This window comes from Melitaea cinxia, chromosome 25, assembly GCF_905220565.1.
Source record: "Melitaea cinxia chromosome 25, ilMelCinx1.1, whole genome shotgun sequence".
Lineage (NCBI taxonomy): Eukaryota > Metazoa > Arthropoda > Insecta > Lepidoptera > Nymphalidae > Melitaea > Melitaea cinxia.
The window spans coordinates 1006323-1022441 of NC_059418.1; the positions used below are offsets into that span (position 1 = coordinate 1006323).

Genomic DNA, 16119 nt, shown 5'->3' on the forward strand with positions numbered 1-16119 from the left:
CGTGACGAGAGAGTTACGAAAAGTGTGATCGGGCGAGATGAAAGGAAGTTGAGAGGGAGATATAAGTTAGTGTAGGTAAAAAGAGTTACGTTTCGTAAGTTTTACTTCAGTTGTGTGGTAAAGCACACTCGTTTTTCAGTAATTTTTTCCAGCGTGATGTTCAGGCTAAACCGATAGATCGTATATATATCAAAACTAGTCATGTTTACTTTACCACATTGAAACCGATTTGAAAGTAAACTCGTTCGTGATAGACTGTTTTTTTAAAGATCCAAATTTAAATAGTTTTTTTTTTATATTAGAATTGGTTGTAAACAAAATTTTTAAAGATACGATTACCGTGATATAAAAAAAAAAACGTGTGCGTGTACTAGTGTACACACGTAAGAAGTGAAACTTCTTATGACCTTATTTTTCGAAAAATGATCTACTATATGTAACTTTATAGACATTGGTTATTAAAGTTAAATTAGATAATGTTTAACAAAAGGCTTTTATTATCATAGACATGAATACAAATAATACAATTATTTCATTTTACCTTATTACTACTAAGACTATTACAGCATTTTGATATCACGTCACTATAGAGTGTTACACATAAATAAGGGTGCAATAGAAAAACGGTCAAGTCTAATGGTGGGAGTAAGTCCGCTTAAACGACATGCTATCCTACTCCGCTGGAGAAAGTACTCTTCGAATCAATCGTGGTATGGACAAGAAAAAGATGGCGCGTAACGGAAAAATGTGACGGTAATTTTTTTTCCAACGCCGATAAAGAAGTTTCACTACAAAAATTTGTTTCTCTGACGTCACACGAGAAGAGAGAAAATGTGTCACAAGCTAACGCTCGGGCCGATTGTGCCTCCATCGCTTGTCCCGAGCTCTCACTTGCACGCTTAGACTCAGGCGGAACGTGACACTTTTTCGCGCGTGCGTGCGTGTCTATTATTTTAATCGAATTATAATTAACTAAATAAAATTCCAAAGTCAGAACATAAATTGACGCTTTCTATACCTATCGGTACAGTAAACGCTGGTATACTGTTATACCTATATTTCGCTACAGCTAAAAGCGCTGTAAAGCGTAACTCAGCGTCACTGCTGTTGCGTTGTTTAATACGATTTCTCTCACAGTAATTTTTTCATACAACGCGTCTTACCTATATCGTTTTTAAGGAGTTAAGTGTAAACTGTCAAAATTAAAGCTAAGGTAGGCTAAGGTAGCAATACCTAAGTCTTATAAATAAATATGATAGTTACACATTTAAATTATTGTCTGGATGTGGATTAATGTACGACCAGTTAAATTACTGAAACTAGTTAAAATGTCTGTTATCATTATAAATGTTTGTCTTTTAGCTTTTTTTTCTAAAATATCAGTTTCATGAAAAGAAAATCGTATGATTTATTTAACTTAATAAATTATAGTTTAAAAAAAAAACGTGTGGCACTCGGGGACTGCCGCGGTAAAGCTATAGCATGGCATTTTTTATCAACTTATGCAATTATATTTATTTACTTATTTTTTATTTTTTTCTTTTATTGAATAAATGCGAAGTTAATTTTTATTATCTTACACACTTTTTACTCTGAATTGAATTATTCTCTTAACAACTTAAATTTATTTATAATTTTATTTTGAAGTAATTAATTATGATTGATTGTTCGATCTTCTTTCTACTACTGTAATATAAACTCTTTGTAATTAAAAATTATTTTCTACTTTTTAGTTCGATTAGCTAATAAAAGCGTGTTTTTTTAGTTTTTTAAATTATTATTTATTTTTTATATTTTAGTTCGATTTTTTAATGGCAGATAGCAGATATAATAAAGAGTACCTTAGGCTACTTTTATTTTAGAAATTTTATTTATTTCCAAAATTTTTATAAACAATAAAAGAATAACTATTCTGCGTCGAGCGAAGCCACGAACTTACGCCGCGTGAAGGGGGCGGGATTCAGCTAGTAAGGGATAAACAAGGTAAAAATGCAACTAGCCTGAAAAAGTATCTGCCTCCGTTGTGCTGTGCCGAGTGCCCGAGCGAAAGAGTAAGTCCGAAACTGCAGGTATGCGCAGATCGCGCGCTAACTTTATCTCTCTTACTTCCTTACAAAGGATCCACAAAAGAATTTATTAATCCTGGCGGTCCTAATAAGGATATTGGGAAACTGTTATTGAATTATTGCATAGACATCGGTCCTTGATACGTGTGCAAAGTTTCAAAATAATCAAACTTCTGGAAATTGGTGAAATTATGCTCAAAGATTCCATTACATACATACAACCAACGCTAATAAAAGCGTGGTACTTAAAAAGAAGTATAAATCACATTCGAAACGAAAAGTATGAATAAAAAATAACGCACTAATGTTGCTCCTAATTTGTTTAAACACTGTTATATTTTGTTTACGGTTTCTCTTTCAACCAAAAAATTATTAAAATATTGTTTTTTATGTAGACTAAGCAGTTAAGTATATATGTATTTCTACATCTTATATATAAAATTCTCATGTCACAATGTTAGTTAAAATACTCCTCCAAAACGGCTGGACCGATCTTTATGAAATTTTGTGTGCATATCACGTAGGTCTGAGAATCGGCCAAGGGCCAACGTCTATTTTTCATACGCTAAGTTATGGGGGGCGCCCCCCAGGGGGTTAACAACAACGTCTCCGAGGTCAGCTAGAAGAAGAAAGAAGAAGAAGAAATATACTTTATTGTGCATATTACATAGCATACATCTTTAAAAATAAAATTTGCAAAACAATACTATGCACAAAGGCGGTCTTATCGCTAGGTAAGCGATTTTTTCCAGACAACCTTGGGGTAGAGGAGATTTTAAAATAAAAAGAGTAGGGTTATCAAAAGGCAAAACAGAAAATTAAAAACAAAGTAGATCCTACATTCTAATAATAATACAATTATATATATATATATATATATATATAGTATATATTATAAACATATAAAGAATTAAATACACAAATAAATACATACCTATTACATTAATTATGAAGTAGATAATAGTTAATCATAAATATAATATTGAATAATTATCGACAGCACATTTACGAATAACTACGAGTAAACTTACTAACACAGACCAGCTTTTCACTAACAATTTAGGTAAAAATCTTTTAGTAGCTTCTTAAGCTAGTAATAAATAAAAAATAAAAATAATGTAATCTACTGACAATAAAAAATTGGCTTAATTCTTTCAAAATTATATACTATAAAACAAATGTATAGACCAGTAAAAGTTCTGTTATGTTAATTATTAAAATTAAAAAAAAAAATGAGAAATAAATTATTTTGTATGCAAAAATGAACGCACGCGTAATTTCAACAGATTAAGCAACATGGCAACAATTTTCTGTTTCCTAGGAATGACTCATGTCATTTTAATTTAGTAATTGCCAAACTCGACTGAACCGATTAAATAATCGATACGTATTAGTCAATTTCTCAATAATCAATAATAATCTATTCATTAATCTATCTATACATATAATAAAATGGTAGGAAAGTCAAACTGTACATTGAATATTTTTTTAAAAGAATACTTGGGGTGTGATCTATAATCGATACTGAAGCCAAAAATATAGTTTTTAGAATTTTTGTCTGTTTGTCTGTATGTATGTCCGGGATAAACTTAAAAAGTAACGCATGGATTTACTTCAAATTTGGCACGAATATTATTAAGAAGTCGGGTCAACATATAGGCTACATATTATCATGCTATCACCCACCCGGAACGAGCAGTGAACCTTTATTTCCTCACCGCATTCTGTAACAACGTGTAATCTAACGACGAATATTTGAATATTGTTGTTATTATGTTAATAACCATGCTATATAAGCTAGCTTTACACTATAAAAATCACGCAATATAAGTAACTAAGCCGGTAAACATAAATAAATGAATATAAGTAGACAATTTTAAAGCAGCGCCATCTATGAGATTTTTCTGTAGATATGAAATGTAAAGAAGAAACGGGTAAATGAATGTTATTTTAAGCGTTCACGCAGAAGACGTCGCGGGCAGCAGCTAGTAATGTAATAAAAATAAACAAGTTATATAATGCTTTCAGTAAGATGAAAATAATGTAACAGTTCCAAGAATACGCAAATAGAATCTTAGATACAAACATTTATTTGAAGCAAATAAAAATTTGTTTTGTGCGGAGATTGGAGAGGTCACTGTTACGCACCAATTATTTAGTTCACAAATTAAATTAATTTTACGTTATTTTTCACAATGAGTTATTTTGTCAGGTTATAACGATTTAATAATTTGCATTATAAATTGTATATTTCTTAACGAAGGATAAGTTAAATTAATTTTTAAAATTGATTGAGTCATCCATTCTAAATAAAAAACTAAATTGTACAGGCTACCGCACATTGAGAAATATGATTGTCTTGCAAACTAATAACCTCTTTTAATTTAACTTATTTCTTACGAAATTGTTATTTGTCTGATGCGTATGACGTCTGTACTTCTGCCTATATATACTCAAAATAATCTTAATAAACTTAGTGTTAGATCGACTTTCATTAGGCATGGTTTCTTCATGACTTTCCCTCAATATCATCATTCACTCAACAACTTTTTTCAAAAATTAAAACAATCTTTATCGATTCACAATAAACGTCAATGAGAATCGAGACATCGTTGCAAAAAACAACTAGGTGACGTCACTACCTAAGCGTCCCACAGATACTGTCATGGCGCATGCTGCATAGAAAAATAAGGTCTCATCAAACATTTTGCGCTTGATAGTCGAAGTAATCAGTTAGTAATCTGTGGCGTCTTATTCCCTATGAGTAATATGTTTTATTGTTCGTTCGTTAGTATACATTATATTATCTGTGAATGTGGCGATACATTTCCAACGGAGGAAGCATTAAAAGATCATTTGGAAAAAGATCATAATCACAGAGTTCAAATCGAAAGAAATGAATACAAGTGCGACACGGTGCGTATCTAAATTTACATTTTGATTACTTTAGCTTTTTTGTACTAACTACGCGGGAAATAGGCTGAACAAAGTTAATCTTTAATCGGAAATTAAAAAAAGAAAAAATCGCTTGTAAAATCATTATTAAAATTCTTAGCATCCTTTTATAAAAGATTACGCACGAACAACATACATTATGCTAAATTTAAATGTACATAATTCACATGCCTTCGGTCATTGTTTAGGTTTTTTCCATTTATCTTCAAAACATTTATGTTAAATTGATGATAAGAAGACTCATCCATATAATCGAAAGGTGTAAATAATTTTTATAATGTATTAAATTATTAGTAATAGTCGATGCGACTATTTTGTGTTAATCGTAGATGAAGTCAATTTAAATATCATTTGTATTACAAGTTCTAAATAAGTCTTAAATTATGTGGAAAATATAGACATAATAGTGTGAAAATATGCACTATACGACCCGTTTGAATGCTCTTTGAAATATCTCCAACAGATAAGTTTTTGATATATCTTTATTTTTCACAAAATACTTCCTTGAGGCATACAAATGTTTCATTTAGTAGTTTCAAAAAACTCCTAAATTATGTGAAAAAACACTAAAAATAGTTATATTTAAAATATTTAGGACACAAAGTCTGTTTCATCTATCTGTTGGATATTTGATAGTTTCTAATAAATAAAACGCTTTGTGGTTACGGCAGTATAGAATATAGCTACCCCATCTCTTCCTGTGGGTGTCGTAAGAGGCGACTAATGGATAACACAGTTCCACTACCACCATGGGACTTAAAAAGCCGACCAATGGCGGGATGACCATCCAACTGCTGGCTATGAAATACACAGGCCGAAGACGGGCAGCAACGTCTTCGGTGCAACAAAGCCAGCCCTGCGGTCACCAACCCGCCAGCCCAGCGTGGTGACTATGGGCTACACTCATGAGTGCACGCCATTTTTGGCGCGAAATTTTGGAGGCCTAGGTCCAGCAGTGAACTGTGATAGATGATGAACAGATAAAAGTTTGATATTTGAAAATAATACGTAAACTAAGTTTTAGATTGAAATTTATTTGCTGGTTGAGAAATTCCATCCCTCTCATCTGAACTGGATCAATATTAGTTATTTATCCAAAAAAATAAAACACGTTAAAATTAAGTAATTTAAAAGTTAATGTTTTAACAATGAATTCTAATTATATTGACTACTAGCTTCTGCCCACGACTTTGTCCGAATGGAACGGTTACTTTGGGCTAACGTTAACTTTAACCCGCGACTTTGTTTACGTAAAAGGTGAAAAATCTATCAAAAGGAAAAAAACCCTGATTTTTAAACATTCCTCACTGGTGCTCTGCTCCTATTGGTCTTAGCGTCATGATATAGCCTATAGCCTTGTCTGATAAATGGGCAATCTAAAAGTGAAAGAGTTTTTCAAATCAGACGAGTAGTTCCTGAGATTAGCGCATTAGAGCAAACAAACAAACAAACTCTTCAGCTTTATAATATTAGTATAGATAACATACTTATGTCATGCAAAAGGCAGATTTAATGTTACTAGAATTAACACTAACAGAAAACGTAAATAAGAATTTTAAATTGTGCATATATTAAGTTAAGAATATATGAGTTAAAAAAAAAAAAAATTGCTAGCAATGAAAAAATAACAAACTTCGATCACATTTAATACACCAAGGTAGACGAAAAATTAGTCATTTAAATGTGCATTTTTAGATATAACTCAAAAAATATTAGTCAAATGGGACCACATGACAAGCGCCTGCTTTATGATTAAAAAAAAAGAATCATCAAAATCGTACACCGTAAATCGTACACCTGTGTGAGATATAAGATAAAATTAAAAAAAAAAAAAAAAAAAAAAAACAAAAACGAGATGAGAAATTTCTCATGTTTTCGAAGTTAAAAGAGTAAATTTTTCATCATTGTAATATTGCTTTACACCACTCCTTCACCTTACTTTCCATAGCTTTCAACTATATTTAAGTTTATTTCCATCACAATCTGCTCATCAGCTTAGTTGTCAACTGTTTGTTACACTGTTTTGGGATATTTTTTTTACCGACTTTAAAAATAGCTGGAAGTTCTCAATTCAATTGTATTTTTTTTGTAATTTTTTACTGGGCGTACCGATTTTGATGATTCTTTTTTTTTGAGCAAAAGCTGGTGCTTGTCTTGTCCTATTTAAATTTGATCGATATCTAAGTACTTATTAAGTTATATCTAATAACGCATATTTACTTGACTATATTTTGCCCTACCTACGTTGTATTACTTGTCGATGTAATTGAAGTCGGTTTTTTTTCGTTTGCAAGCAAATACAATTAATTTATTATAAATCATAGTGTTGGTAACCGTATACGTGAATTAGATTTTAATCAATTCTAGTGCGAGAAAATCTTCGCAACTGAGAAAGCATGCCTCATCCACCAGCGTATCCACACCAACCCGAGAGCGAAAAAGGAAAGGGACTCGGCAGAGAGACGGAGATACTACAGTATGAAAAATATTGTTTGTGAAGTGTGTGGGAAGAGATATGCGGTGAGTTTTGAGTTTAATTTTCCTTTTTGGAGTTAACTCCCTTAGCGATAAGGGCTATTTTACTGAGGTAGGGCACAGTAGGAATTTCCTGCTCAAAATATGGAGCAGCCCGACTGGGGTAGTACCTCGACCTTACAGAAGATCACAGCAAAATAATGCTGTTTTCAAGCAGTATTGTGTTCCTGCTGGTGAGTAAGGTGACCAGAGCTCCTGGTGGTTGGGGATTGGGTCGGCAATGCGCTTGCGATGCTTCTGGTGTTGCAGGTATATATAAGCTACGGTAATCGCTTACCATCAGGTGAGCCGTACGCTTGTTTGCTGACCTAGTGACGTAAAAAAAGGCAATACAAAATGTACAATAATTGAAATCTTCACTTTTTATAATATTGGAAAGGATTTTTTATAAAAAATAATTTTAAAATTTTCAGTCCAACGCAGCCCTGCGTTACCACCAGCGGGTGCACACCGGGGAAAGGCCCTACAAATGTTCCGAGTGCCCTAAGAGTTTCACAATGCCTTTGTTCCTGCAAGTAAGTACTTCTATTGTTCTTTTTTTATGTCACTAGGTCGGCAAACAAGCGTACGGCTCACCTGATGGTAAGCGATTACCATAGCTTATAGACGCCTGCAACACCAGAAGCATCGCAAGCGCGTTGCCGACCCAATCCCCAATCCCCCCAGGAGCTCTGGTCACCTTACTCACCACCAGGAACACAATACTGCTTGAAAACAGTATTATTTAGCTGTGATCTTCTGTAAGGTCGAGGTACTCCCCCAGTCGGGCTGCTCCATATTTTGAGCAGGAAATTCCTGCTGTGCCCTACCTCAGTTAAAAAAATAATAAATAATGATTGAAATATGCTTATAAAAATTTTTTAAAATTAATTTTCTTTTTGTTTTCCAAGAAAACTTCAAAGGTAGCTTAAGCTTAATGTTTGAAGTTTTTTTGTGTTGTATGAGAATAAACAATTACTACTCAAAGATTCAATAAACAATAAAAACTTGTTAGTTAAGCGGAAAATTCAAAACTGTCAGTTTTCTTCGCCGTTTTGTTTATATTGTCACGAAAAAAAGTTGTATAAAACTAGTTTTACTCAATTCTATTCATTGTGGGTTCGATCCCCGCACGTGGTGTACGTTTGTATCGGTTGTACAGATGTTTGTCGTGGTCTGGGCGTTTGTGCTTGTGTATTGTGTTACTAGACCTCCGACCGTGGAGTCTGTTGAAGCATCAGGTTAAACTTGACTCATAACCAGTATGGCGTTTTGATGATGCGCTCAGTGGCGATGGTCAATCAAATTCATATTTCAATTACACTTTTAGCACTGCTCATAGTAACATCATTGAGTCATTAATTTCAAATCCCGTGAATCCCTTATTTTTAAAACCCCCTGGTCGTAAGGAGGAGTTTATTTATTTATTTATTTATTTATTAGATATATACAAACTAACAGTTAAACTAAAATATATATATATATATATATATATATATATATATATATATATATATATATATATATATATATATATATATATATATATAGCTTAGGGCTCATAAACTCTTACGTCACGCGTTCAGGGCGCCGTTTGTGTTGACGAAGTGTGACATTGTGTGACAATGGATGGGAAGCTGTCCACAACTTCGTAAAAAAATAATAAATTATAATGAATTGTGTGTAAAAACTGATTTGTAAATATTGCAAAATATGTGACGTCACACTAGGTAGAGGGGTCTCATAAAGATGACCAACTGTGACAAGAATGGCGGAGGGGTCAAGAAATCGCGAATACGAATGCCTACATATTTCAAATTAAAAGTAAATAAAATTAAAGGTAGCACGGTTTTGTCTCTTGTCAAAGATTTCATAGTAATATGGAACTTTGAACAGTTATCGGGCCCTGTAAATAATACAGTATAGGCGGCGCAGCGGTCGCTTAAGACTGAATAAAAAAAATCATCATATCAAAGATTTCGACCGGGTATGTAAATTGTACCATAGCTCAATTGGCTAAGAGCGCCGAGACGGTGAGTCGGAGGTGCGGGTTCGATCCCCGGTATTCATGATATGATAGTAAAAATGTTTATATCAGTATATGTTTCCAGATACACATGAGAACACACACCGGTGAGAGACCGTACGAGTGTCCGCAGTGCCCGAAGGCCTTCAGCAACAAGGCGGCCCTACTGAGACACGATCGGGTAAGATATGAACGTGACCTTATTTAACCCTTAATTAGGCGCATTAAGAAAATCACACAATTAGTCGCATGGGGTCTCGAGTGACCCCAAAAACAAGATTGAAAAAGGAGTGTATTTAATAAATAAAACAATGATTGGATTATATAAAATATTAGTGTTCTTTATTATCTTTAACTTTAATAAACACAAATATAGCTTTGACTTAAAATTTAAACAAAAAATTACAAACTTCTAACTACTCCTAAAACTACATAATTTTTGACTTAGCCGATGCGCTTATTTAAAAAAATAATAATAAGTCTCATTAGCCGATTATTTTTATCTGCAATCGACGCAGTATACTCTAAAGTGTTGTTGAGAAACAAATTTACAACACTTATGAAAAAAAAACAAAACAGTGCCAACCAAATGGTTGGCACTTTCTTGTCGTTCTTCCTAGGATACAATGAGCAACGTCCGCGCTTAGATATTGACTGATGCACCGTCTTTTTCATATCATATGCTTCACGGAGCCATTTTTTTGTTGACGTAGGGACAGAAAGCTGCTAATACGATGCTTTTTGTGACTTTCTATAAGTGCTGCTGCCAATTTAAAAAAAAAATCTGTCTTGTATGTGTAATATTCTTATTAGCATTCGATCTGAGTATGATAAATGCGTTGATATCAGATAACTTTAGAAGATGACAAAATATAGCCAGATTTCTACTTCTCTTCCAAAATTATAACTAATGCAAAGTTGTTCATTGCAATCGACATCACTTTTGCCACCGATGATTCAGATGATATAATTTGACTATCTGCGAACTCTTCAATTTTACTACCAGAATCATATGGGAACTATTCACAGCGTTGCCGTTTACTAATTTGTCTTCCGAAGCAGAACTAGCAACATCTTGCTCATCGTCGGCCACCTCCAGCCATTCCAATAACTGCCTATTATTAGCCACTTAAAAAATCAATAAACTAAAAATAAAAGAAAAAATCTGTGCAAATAAACACAAAAATAGGTAAATTAAATAGCCGGTATATAAATACATATATACTAATATAAAAAATTACCAATTTACGAATATAAACGAAGTAAAAACATGAAAATAAAAACTTACCTCCGCAAAAAAAAATCACGTAAGTGGTCGCATGGGGTCAGCGCTCTAGAGAAAAGCGACCAGTGCATATGCATAGATGTTCTGGAAGCGACTGATTTGCGTACCCTGAGGGAAGTTAGGAAGCTAGAGTGAGCGTGGGCGCGCTCAAATCTCTCAAAGACATATATTTTTCAATTTGAAATGGCCGTGACCCCATGCGCCTAATTAAGGGTTAATATAAATCACTAGCTGACCCAGCAAAAAAAAAAAAAAAAATTTTTGCCACAAAATGAAATAAAATAATTTGGGATGGGCCCCACCTCTATAACGAAAATTAGTTTTAAAAATAGTTTATGACCGATTCTGAAACCTACGAAATATGCACAAAAATTTTCATAAGAAACGGTCAAGCCGTTTCAGAGGAGTTTGGTCGCTAACACTGCGACACGAGAATTTTATATATTAGATATATATTAATAAAAATAATTTTATATTACAAAGCTGAACAGTTTGTTTGTTTAAACGTTCCAATTTTAGGAATTGCGGCTTTGCTTTGAAAAAATGTTTTTGCTTTGGATAGTCCAATTACCGAGAAAGGCTTATAGGCTGTGTAATATTGTAAGATAAATGTATAATAGGCAGATATGTTCCCTACGAGTAGTGATCTATCGATCATCAGGTGTACATGATAACAATCGGGACCGACGGCTCTCCGAGGCTTGTAGGGAGACCCACAAGGACAGACGTTCAAACTAGAAAGAAATATTTGTACAAATACAAAATATCTATTCCGAGCGAGAATCGAATCTGCAAACCGTCGGTGGTCGCGGTGACTAGACACACTAACACCTGTGTCTATTACACCGACGACAAGGACGACGCAATCGGCCACTTCGTCAGAAGGGCAGTAGGGTAGAGGCAGACATTAGGCAAATCCTCGAGCACAGCCTCAAAATGGCGAACCGAAATGGGGATACGAACGTTATTGAGGATGTGCTCGCGAAATAATAAAAAATAGAAAAATGAATGTGGCCGTTGACAGTGCGGTAAATGAACATTGTAGAGTTACACATGTAACGGATAAAGCATGTAGTGTGTTGCATAGAGTATGGAGCATAAAAAAAAAATACCGTCGGTGGTTAAGGCGACCACTCACACCACTACATCAGAGTGGATGTTGCCAACCTGCTGTGAAGCAGCGTGGTGGATTAAGCTATAACCCTTCTCCTACATTGAGAAAGAGGCCTATATAGCAGTGAGATGTTACAGGCTATATCAGTAGTTGAAAGTTAAGCTACAATCGATACGGAACGTAGATTCTTCTGAGAAGAATCGGCAAGAATCTCTGCAGTTACTCTTATTATCTTACGCTAGCCTTTTAATATTAATATAAGTATAATTTTAATTATTTTCAGGTTCACACCGGTATAAAGCCTTACGAGTGTCCGCAGTGTGGTAAATTCTTCACCCAGTCCAACTCGATGAAGCTTCATGTTAAAACGGTACATTTGAAGATGCCCGCTCCGTACAAGAGTAGGAACAGACGAGCCAAACAAGTGAGCAAACAAGGTATGTAACGAGGGAAAGTCTTCAGAGGTTAGGTAGGAAGGTTATAGAGTGACGTCAACAATTCAACATAATTTTAAAGTGCTTATTAAAAAGATAGCAATAGTATATTATTCGGTGTGTAGTGCATAGTTATTAAAGATGTGTGGACTTAGTGACGCTGTATTTCACGCAAGATTTAACTGAGTTAGGGCACAGCAGGAATTTCCTGCTCATAATATGGAGCAGCCCAACTGGGGACTCAACCTTACAGAAGGTCACAGCTAAATAATACTGTTTTCAAGCAGTATTGTGTTCCTGTTGGTGAGTAAGGTGACCAGAGCTCCTGGGGGGATTGGGGATTGGGTTGGTAACGCGCTTGCGATGCTTCTGGTGTTGCAGGTGTCTATAAGCTACGGTAATGTTGTTGTACACGGGCTATTTTCCGCAACTCGACGTCTTGATGCGCCTTTTTTGCGTGATTAAGCTACGGTAATCGCTTACCATCAGGTGAGCCGTACGCTTGTTTGCCGACCTAGTGACATAAAAAAAAAAGATATTACTAATTTTGTACTAAAACACAGTTTATATATTATTTTCAATACAATGTCCCATATATTTTTCATACCACTGGCCTTATAATGTTTCTTAAGGAGTTAATTCCAATAACAATACCAGGGTACTGACGGGGACAGGATACTGAGTTTTTTTAAATAATATTTAAAGCGTCACTCCACATTCCTACTGTTTCACACGATTTGAATTCCAAAATTAATTATTTAACGTTGATTGAATCAGACGACTTTTTTTATTGTTAAAATAAAATCAAGAATAACGAAGATCTTAAATAAAACTTCTTCACGCACTTTTGACTTGGGAGTAAGCTTGTGAATGCTTGACGAGAGCGTTATGTAGTGTGATCGGGCGAGGCGAACGGAGCAAGAGAGAGGTGCGAGCACACATTTTCTTTCTCTCTTCCTCTCATAGCCAGTTACGTTTCGTATATCTAAGACACAGCGCTGGTCTATTGTGCAGAAGTTTTACTTCAGTCGTGTGGTCTAAAGAACACTCGTTTTTTTTTTTTATTACAGGAATTATATCATTTCTTTAGGTGTGATCATCAATTATTAACTGATGAACTTGTTATTTTATCCACAGCGATGAATGTGGAAGTCCAGATTGAGGAAGGTGTCTTCCAGCCCCAGGTGAAGACGGAGCTGAAGGAGTATGAGACGGAGGGCGAGGTCTATCAGGGAGACGTTTATCAAGAGGTGAGAAGTGATTTGATAGTTGTGTTTGCTTGCAAACGAAAAAATAAACGACTTCAATTACATCGACAAGTAATACAACGTAGGTAAACAATAGTCAAGTAAATACGCGTTATCAAAGATTACTCAAAAAGTATCTCGATCAAATTTAAATGGTACCACACGACAAGTTGGCACTTTAGATTATTGAAATTGGTCCACCAAGTGAAAAGTTATGTGGTTTAATACAAAAAATAGTCAAGTAAAAACGCATTATTAGATATAACTCGAAAAGTAGTTGTTAGATCTCAAATAAATTTAAATGGGGCCACATGACACGCACCATCTTTCGATAAAAAAAAAAAAAAATCCTTGAAATCGGTCCACCCTTTTAAGAAATATACAATTTCAGATTTTGAACACATATTTCCTGCTGTGCCCTTAGTTAAATTAATTTGATTTCTTCAGAGATTAATTTGTTTGTTGTATTGACATGTATACCTGATAGCGATCGTTACTCACAGTAGGGAATATATCCGCCAAATCGCATTCGAGCAGCGCGGTGGATTAAGTTCTAATCCTTCTCCTACACGGGGAGAGAGGTCTACGCCCAGCAGTGGGATATTAAAGGCTGAAGCATAGTATACTTACAAAAATATTAATTAATATGACACTTAATGTAGCCTTTTTACTGGTCACTAGTAAACACTCTTACTCTCTACTTAACAGGTCTACCACGATGGTGATATGTTTTACGAGGAAGTGAAGGTCGAAGGTTCAGAAATAGCGATGTACGCTAACGACGAGGAACCGGAAGTGCTTTACGAAGAAGTCTACGAGATACAGGAAGTGTAAAGTTGGAGTCAAGTGGGCCCCGCGTGACATCGGGGGCCCTGTGACATCAAGGCCCCTCATCTGTTTTATAAGATAGAAGTGAAGACGGATGCGATAGACTAGTAGTTTAAAAAGGCCCCTTTTAACATGAGGCCCCCTAGCTCCCGGGGGCCTTGTATTTTAAAGGCTCTATAGTAAATATATCTGTATAAAGACCCTCTGAGTTAAGGGGGCCTTTATATAGTCAAAATGAATGAATGAATTTTGTGTTTTGGAGGCTATAAGAGGAAAGGGTACCTGAGAGACTTGAAAAATAGGTATTTGAATAAAATGTTCCTGTTTCGTTGTATACCGTCGCCGCGCCCCGAGCCAAGAAAGGGACAACTGCAGCTCGGATCGTTTTAGGTAGATAATTATTGACCAAAACAGCATTTCGTAGTCGACTATTTCCTCCCCAAAACATACAAATTTTTTTTATGGTACTAAAAAAAGCCTTCAGCTATGCCTCTACGTATTTGTTTTTTTTTTTTGTAAATGTGCGTAATTTTATTTTTAATGAGTGTCTGAAAATGTTTTAAAAATTTGGCAATATTTCTAGTTTTTGAACACACTGATAATGAGAATATGAAAAAAACCAAGACATACGGGCATGGTCATGGCAGTCAAAGGTTTTATGTTACAAAAACATTTGATCTAACGTCTGTTCAACGAGAAGAGATACCAAACGTAAACGAAGCCCATAATTTTTTCGTAGCGACGACGGGACAAACAAAATATAGTATATCTCTTTATCTTGTTTGTTTGCTATCTGCTGCACGTCTCTGCAAGGTCGAACGATATTTTAACTGGGCTTGAAAACAATCGGATCGCGTACGGCCCTTTGAATTTGTATAATTTATTTTTATTTCATTTCGTGTCCTGAAGCGATTGGGGTGATTTTTATATTTCGATAATTATTATTTAAGAAGTATCAAATCTTAAATACATAATTATATTTAATTAATTATATTTAATTCAGCAATTATAAAAAAATATAAATATATTTTACATTTTAAAAATTTGTGTAAGTAATAAAAAGGTTACAAAACCCTGCATAGTTGAATGACCTCGCATTTGGTTTGTATACATTTGGTATCTCGGCTCGTTGAACGCACTATAGTGTCATTATCCAGGGAGGAAACAGTCGACTACGTTTGTATGGAGAAAGAGCCGGTATCCTTTCGTTTTAAAGTATGGAATTATTTTGTAAATTATTTTACGGTCATATATATTGTGAATATTAATTCTAGTGTATGAAGTAGTGAATGTGTATTTGAAGATATGGTTGTTTGATTTATTTTTAATTTTATTACAATTGAATTATACGTTCAAAGAAATTGTAATTTTATTTTTAATAATAATAATAATATACATACAATAATTCAAGTCCAATTGTAAACAAGGTCTTAGATACAGGTCATGCAACGAAGCCCAATTTCATGGTGAGAGATTAGTATGATGTCATAACTTTTCGTTCGCGTCACCGCCGCAGTACGTCGCTGCTATCGCTGTGTGCGATCGCGTGGCGCTGGTTGAGTGACGCTTCCTTGTAATTGGTTATATTTTAAAACATTTTGTATATAAAATTCTCGTGTCACAATGTTAGTTTACAATACTCCTCCGAAA

The 16119-nt window shown here is 34.5% G+C and overlaps 1 protein-coding gene across 1 annotated transcript; it reads left to right on the top strand.

Moving 5' to 3' along the window:
- The first annotated feature begins 4710 nt into the window (after positions 1-4710).
- LOC123665846 (zinc finger protein 22-like) lies at positions 4711-14475 on the top strand. Its single transcript, XM_045600081.1, has 7 exons — positions 4711-4982; positions 7389-7541; positions 7970-8071; positions 9647-9742; positions 12244-12397; positions 13532-13671; positions 14350-14475. Exons 1-7 carry the CDS (start codon positions 4827-4829, stop codon positions 14473-14475), a joined length of 927 nt encoding a protein of 308 aa, XP_045456037.1. The 5' UTR covers positions 4711-4826.
- The last annotated feature ends 1644 nt before the right edge of the window (positions 14476-16119 follow it).

What these genes read in the sequence shown, in the direction of transcription:
- LOC123665846 (XM_045600081.1), top strand. Translation starts at nt 4,827, where the DNA reads ATGAGTAATATGTTTTATTGTTCGTTCGTTAGTATACATTATATTATC. An exon ending in ATGAATACAAGTGCGACACG is followed by an intron (nt 4,983 to 7,388) that starts GTGCGTATCTAA and finishes AATCAATTCTAG; the next exon opens with TGCGAGAAAATCTTCGCAAC. An exon ending in CCCTACTGAGACACGATCGG is followed by an intron (nt 9,743 to 12,243) that starts GTAAGATATGAA and finishes AATTATTTTCAG; the next exon opens with GTTCACACCGGTATAAAGCC.